Source organism: Natator depressus, chromosome 2, assembly GCF_965152275.1.
Source record: "Natator depressus isolate rNatDep1 chromosome 2, rNatDep2.hap1, whole genome shotgun sequence".
Taxonomy (NCBI): Eukaryota; Metazoa; Chordata; order Testudines; family Cheloniidae; genus Natator; species Natator depressus.
In genome coordinates this window covers 221,786,229-221,793,611 of record NC_134235.1, presented here as the reverse complement: position 1 = coordinate 221,793,611, position 7,383 = coordinate 221,786,229, and the positions used below count along the sequence as shown (strand labels likewise).

The 7,383-nt window shown below is 41.1% G+C and overlaps 1 protein-coding gene across 1 annotated transcript in view; it reads right to left on the bottom strand.

The window, feature by feature from the left end:
- Nucleotides 1-966: 966 nt before the first annotated feature.
- Nucleotides 967-7,383, bottom strand: part of STEAP4 (STEAP4 metalloreductase) — a 30,658-nt gene continuing 24,241 nt past the window's right edge. The window contains exons 3-5 of the mRNA XM_074943398.1: nucleotides 5,578-6,105; nucleotides 4,734-4,898; nucleotides 967-2,106 (exon numbers count right to left, since the gene is read on the bottom strand). Coding sequence (XP_074799499.1) covers nucleotides 1,837-2,106; nucleotides 4,734-4,898; nucleotides 5,578-6,105 — 963 coding nt within the window. The 3' untranslated portion in view covers nucleotides 967-1,836. The remainder of the gene's footprint in view (nucleotides 2,107-4,733; nucleotides 4,899-5,577; nucleotides 6,106-7,383) is intronic.

Below are 7,383 nucleotides of genomic sequence, written 5' to 3'. Positions count from 1 at the left end.
ACTTTACCCTTGGCGTGTCAGAGGGTTGAATTTTAAGGATAATCTTGTCTGTGTTTTAACTTAGCCAAAAGGACATTGAGCTAGGACTGTGACTTTTGCACTTTCTTCAGTCAATAATTTCTTAACATTAATTTGAAACAACTTTAAATGGATCCTCTGTGGATCCTCACCTATCAGTTAAAAGGGGAAAGATAACTTCTTAATTGCACCAATGGTATGTATAGCTTAATACACCTTGAAATATGAAGTTTGCACCAGTGACTAGTGGCTGTAGTTAGCAGGTGGATAACACTGGTGTTAGACTAGACATAAGGAATCTGGCTGGGCCAGTCACTAATACATTTGTCTCGTTTATCATTCCACCATCAGGCCTATGCTTTTTTAGGAGTCAGGTACATGCTAAGTACTTTTTTCTTTATGGTGGATGTAGTGGAGTAAAATTACTCCCATATTGTAAAGGTTTTGGAAAGCGTCAGATAATGATTTTTTTGTTTATTCTGGCCTGGTTGATGCTACCCATTTGAAATTTCAATTAGTCATTTCATTATTACAATTACCCATTTGTATGTGTTGATCTTGTCTCTGAAACACTGGCGATACGACAGAGGAGTTGGTGAGCAAGTCTGTTCCTGTTAAAACCCATTATTCATTCTTTTCTTTCCCCTCCCAATGCAAAGAGGTCTGGTGGTTTCTCTACTCACCTCAATTCTAGTACCAAGTCATCATTCACCATCTGCTCCCTGTTTATCAGCAGAATTGTCACACACAGGTGACTTGGTGGCTAAGCATAAATCTATAGAGCATTTACAGTCCTTCCGTGTTGCAAGATCTCCAAAATTACTCTCAGAAATCAATTATTTTGAGGATTTTCTTCATTGTCACTGAAATATGCACAGTATAACTGCCGCTGAGCAACACTTGGTCATATTGAACCCCAGGATTTTGGAAAGCAAAAGACCTCCTCTTTATTAAGCTTATAACAAAAAATTCCAATAAATCAGCATATTACACCAGAGATTATAACTCATTACTAGCATAGATTAAACAAATCTGGCCACAAATTCATATTAAGCAAAATGACGAATTGATTTAACTTGAGAATGCAGCATAATCACAATCTCAATCACTGGTCACTCTTCATGGAGAATCACACATTTGTAACCACCATAACCAAGGTCTGTCTTTTCCTGACACCACTTTCCTTATCCATGATTTTGAAAAGTCTCTTTTTCCCCGCTTCCCAGCAGCCTGATGCCTGAGTTTGCAGTAGTCCAGTGTAGCAAGGACCACTGGCGCTCCCACTTCCAACAGTAAAATTTCTGTACACAAACCAAACAAATCTTGGCCAGCTATCTTTAAGGTATACATGGCATGTAGCTATTGACCTCTCCTGAAACAGAGGTTAATGGAGAACAAGCAAAACCATCAAAGAGCTGAGCTCTTCTTTGCCCATGGTCCAGGCAGGGCCAGCCTAACAACTGGTGGTGCCCTATCCAGAGTGGGATTCCATACTAATAAAAGGAGGGAAATCAGGCAGTTTCTTCCTCCTGTCTTGACGCCAGGTGAGTGGGAAGGGGCAGACTAGCAGTGAGTTTATAAAGTGAATGAGAGGGAGATGAAGCCAGCTCATGGGTCACTGAGCATTCCCAGTGGCTTCTGGCTTTATTTGTGTTTAAGATTGGCCCTATGTCATTTTTTATATCGATAAATTGCTCAGACCTGGCAAAGTTTTTGCCTTTTCCCGCACATAAAACTGGGAAAGGACATTACTTTAATATAAAAGTTTAAGTTTTTGAGACATTGCAATGATATACAGATTGGGTGTTTACTAAGTGATTATACTGCTGACTTGCTATCATTGTAATTTGCTTGTTTTGAACCTTTGGAGTTCCTCTCCCAGCCCTGTCGAATTTGTGTGAGTGGTCGGTCTATACATGGGAATATCAGAACAAATTTAATGGCCAGGACAATGCACGGAACAATGAGAGAAAGCATATATGCTGCAGGAAGATACCATCTATACATTGAAGGGTTCAAGAATCTCTTCCCACCGTAGACCAGCGTATGTGCAGTGCACAAAATCAGTGTCAGGTATCCCAGTTTGGACTATTGGGAGGGAAAAAAAGAGCATCAGTTAAGACTGTAAAATAAACTTTACAGTAAATGCTATTTACAAACTATATAACTATTGGGATATAACCAAAATTGGGACTGAACTGAGATTGTTTAGGTGAAATTGCTTTATATTCTTAACCAAAGCTTTTTACTTCTCAGAATGTTTGCTTGGCAATTCTGATAATTTTTGCCAGGTCACACCTAGGTCCATCTGGTTGTAATTTTCATGAAAATCGGTAAAAGTTAATCCAGAGGCCCTAGCTCTTTAGAGGCCATAATGATAATCCATCAAGAGTTTTCATATCATTCAGGTTTCAGAGTAACAGCCGTGTTAGTCTGTATTCGCAAAAAGAAAAGGAGTACTTGTGGCACCTTAGAGACTAACCAATTTATTTGAGCATAAGCTTTCGTGAGCTTTCCGATGAAGTGAGCTGTAGCTCACAAAAGCTTATGCTCAAATAAATTGGTTAGTCTCTAAGGTGCCACAAGTACTCCTTTTCTTTTTGCATATCATTCAGGTTTCTTCAATACACCAAAGCTTTCTTGACAGGAGACTTTCCCCCCCCCGTTACCCAGAATGGGTGCATTGAAGCCAACCGGTGTCTGCAATACTTCCTATGAACCAAGTGCTAACAGTAATCAGTGTTGCACTGTCACCAGGGTTGTACTATTTATACCTACATGATATCCTGTGCCATGAGTTTACCAGTTTTGCTTGCACATGAGCTGGACCTTAGAACAGGTGACTCACTAGAGGAAAGGCAGGCTCCCTATAGGTGTCCAACACGGAGTGGAGAGGCAGGATTTGTAGCAGCAGGGATGGCTGCTAATGCAGCCAAACAAGCTGCGACATGCCCCACTGGCTCTCTGATATCTGGTGAGGTAGGTCTAGCAGTGTGGACGGCCCACATCTTTGTCGGTGGGACAAGCAGTGTCAGGACGAGTGAGCAGTAGGGGCAAATGATGCGGTTGAGTGCCAGATGAGTGCCATTGACAGACTTACAAGAGAATTCAAACACAGAGAGAGGGAAAGGGTCAGAGATGGAGCAGAGGCATAAAGGGGCTGAAGAAGAGGCAGAAAGAACAAGTACACATGAGCAGGGGCAATTTCAGCCTGGCTAAGACTGGCACTTGATGGCACTATACTGAATTAAATGTTGATACTTTGTGCTCCAAAAAGTTCTCCATCACTGACCACCTCAGTGGACCAACCATTTTACAGTTTATAGATTAAAGCCATTTTGTAGTCTTACATTTTTTTCCATAAATGGAGCATAAACTTCTCATCTGACTAGGATGCGATAAAGGTGTAGGCAGTCGAGGAGCACCCCCTTGCAGCCCAGCGCGACGCTGCTGGAGTGCCCCACCTTGATTGCCCCAAGCGGAGCAGCCGTAGATTTCAGTTTAACAGCCCAGGCAAGAAGAAGCAAATTTTTTTTTTTAAACAAAATACCATCTCCCCTTTTAAACAGGCTTCAGCCCAGGAACCATTACAACAAACAGCTTGTAGGGCCCTGGTTCAAGCTGCCCAAACTTAAAGTCCACACCCAAGTCTCTGAATCAGTTCCAAGTCTGTCTCCTAGTGCTTATGAGAGCAACTGTAATTCACATTAGCCTACCTGACACCTACTTCTCCCTGTGCTTCCTGTTCCTTTTATAGAACTCAGCCCTGCCAGGGCCTCTTTGATTATTCCCAGGCTTTAGGCTCCAGCCTGTCCCCTTAAAGGAACAATACCCTTTTAACCATACACTCCATTCCTTTACAGATGCACAATAGCATCAGTACTATTATGAATATGTAAGTCCTGATTTTCAAACCCTGGGACCTCTGAACGATGTCCAATTGCTATGTTTGAAAATGAGGTAAATGCAGCGGTGAAATCCGAGCTAACTCTCTCACCCTCACCCACATAAACATATTTTTGGCTAACAGTTCTGATTGTTCTGGGGGATGGGGCATGTTTTGCCCAATTCCTTTTAAGAGATGCTTATGATCTCACAAAGACGGGGGGAAGGCTGGGTTGCTTATATGGAGAGTCTAAAGAAAAGCTACCTCCTGCCAGATAGAGTGCATCATTTTATGACAATCACTTAGAAAATCACCACATTTTTCCAGTGTCGAGAGGGGAAAATGGATTGTTAATATTGACTTTTCTTTTATGAAATGGCAAAAAGTGATGGTATAGTTGCTTGTATGTTGCCTGAATATTGTTGGCACTTCACAGTGACAATAACTGTCAATTTATTCAACACAGTGAATTTCCAGACTAATGTTAACTGAAATTTCAACATGGAGTAAATACTTCATGAGTCAAAATCATTAGTGAAAGAACATGGGTTTTTAATCAGTGGCTGAATATTTCAGGGGTTTACTTGATGTAACTGATCATTCTGTTTTGTACAACCATCTTCTGAAAGCAACACATTTGTCATTGTAACTTCTCATTTGTTGTTTGGAAGTTCAGTTTTCCTAATTTTACTTTATGTAGGTGGCGGCCGCAATGCCACCATCATGAGCTACCACGGAAACACGAAAGTTGACAGCAGAGTGCAGGGAATGCAGCAGAGAGAAAGGACATGAACTTAGTTTTTTAGTTGAAAGAAGGTATATTTCTCACCTGTACAAATCGAAATTCTCTCCAGTTGACACTGTTGCTGACAGAGGGCAAGGAAGTTATTCCCAGCAAGACAAACAGAAAAAATCCCAGGATGCCTAAAGCCACGTAAGAGTCACTAATCCAGCCCGTAGTGTTGTTAAATGGATTTGTTCTGTTGTCCTTTATCTGAAGAAAAAAAAAAATCACATACACTTTAATAGTACAGTAGCTGCAGCTCCAATGGACAGAAAAATGCCCTTTAACATGAGGTTTCTTTAAGGTGAACTGAAAAGGCTTTTTGTAAATAGATTAAAACAATCTGAGACAGCAGACCAGATTGTCTCATGAACAGAGTGGGGTGTCCTCAACTGCCAGCATGCAGGGCCTTCCATGGCATGTGCCACTCAGAGGCAGCAGATACAGTGTTGCATACAGCCTTAGTGTAGCATTAATATAGCTTTGTAACGTGAACAGTACATTTCGATAGACCTATTGATGATTGAGGGAATATGGTTATTTTTAAAAATAAGGCATGACTTTTTGAATGTCAGTCAATGTGCCACTCTCAAAGGGATATGTAGAAATATGGAACATGTACCTCAAAATTATTTATAATTAATATTTTTCTGCACCTGTTGTTAATCACTACACTAGCCAGAAGGAGGATTGAGATCAGAAGTCCCCCATTTAACCACAGCACCAGTGATCTTTGGAAATACAGATGCCTAGAGGAAACACCAAAGATACAAAGAAATTCACTAGCATAAAATCAATACAAATATGACTTTTGACATGAAATTCTGAAACTCAACCTACAAAATAGTAGCATACATGGGTTGCGGGGAGAAATGAACAGAAAACTTACCTGAGATATGACGTAAACATTTAATCTCCATCTTACATAATAGCGAATAGGGATAACAAGAGTATACAAAACATGTAGAAAAGCAAAAACCAAGGCTACTAATCCAAGCTGTTTTCTACAGAGCATCCATTTGTCCAGCCAGTCTGGGAAACGACTGTATTTTGTACCTCTGTGTAACTGGAGAATTGCAGCAATTATGCCAGGAAGGTAAACCAAAGCAAGAAGGATGAGTGCCACTATGGGGCAGACCCGATTTGGAATGGAAATTGCAATAAAAAATGATAAGTCTTTGTTTTCATATATGTAGGGGTAGATTACATCACGGATCAAACTGTAGAAGAAAAAAAATGCACTTAGGCCAATAGCCAAGTAGATGGGAAACTTCCACATTGGAAAGAGCTGCAGTGGGTAATTTTCTATCTCTTTGGCTGCCAAGAGAGAGCCTTGATCCAATGGTGTAAGACCAAGAGTCCGAACAATATCCATCACCATTTGTTTGGCTTTGTAGTCATCTCCACAGACAAACACCTGCAACAAAAAGAATGGGCTTTATTTTGACATATTTTTGGGACAGACTTTTTTACTATTGATCTGTAAAATAAGACCTTAAAGTTGATTGTATTTCCAAACTTTCTAGAAATCATTGGCTTTCTTGCTAGTCTTTGATGCAAGGGTCAAATGATAACATGCTCTGCTACTGAGAATCGGAATCAGAGGTAAAACCTTTTCACTGGGGAGGTGGGAGGTTTAAAGTGAAACAATCATATATATGAAAATAGCAAAATATAATACACTTAACAATGATATTTAGCTAGAACTGTTGGATTTTAGCATACGCTTTGGAAGACAACTTTGTCAAGCAATTTGTAAACACAATTGCATCTTACTGGCATAGGGTTCTCTAGGATTTTATACAAATGGTCACAATCTTCCACTTTTGCCCCACACATATAAAGCAGTGATTCCCAAGGGGCCCAGAGCAATCAGGATACAGGTAATAGGAATATAGATCACCTGGCATTAAAATAAATATTTCTCTTCAAGGATTCTGAGAACAATGTAGAGGGAGCCTCTCTCATATGGGTATGCAGGGTAACAGAAAAGCGTACCCTCACCAGCCAATTATCATGTGCACAGGGCAGCCAGAAGGGATGGGCGGGGGGTGTTTTGGGAAAGACAGTACTCATCTTGGAGTCTGGAGAAAAAAGGCAATCTGCTCTCATTCAGACCCACAATAATGGGGATTTTTGGAGCTTCTGACCATAGTGCAGTTTGAAGGGAGCTACATCTGTGCAGAGATAAGCCCGGACAGGAGTACAAGGCACCAGATCGTTGGGTCTACCCTGGCAGTACAAAGCAGGTTTAATGATGGCTTAAGTGACCAGTTGAGGCAGCACATGGCGTAAGGGAATTCTGATGGTTTCTGGCTGCCAGAGCAGTCCCTTGGGGACAGTTGCACCTGGAGCAGCTTAAAGTAACCCCTGAAGTTGCAATAAGCTGCTTCTCAGGCCTACCCCAGCACACAGTGGACCAAGGGTCAGAGAACCATGAAGACGGCTAACAAACTTCATAGTTCCTCCAGCCATCCCAAGCTGCCTGAGTATCAGAATCTCCATGCCCTTCTTGCCCCCTTTTGTAACTTACTAACATTTTTAGACGATTTTAAAATCCTCCCAATACTGTAGATACATAACAGCAGTTCCCTTCTTTGATCTCTGTTAACATCTTCCTGTGGTTTGGGGGTCGGGGACATGTGCTTAACGATCAAAAGGCAGGGAAAATCAATTTTTTAAATGTTGGGGATAG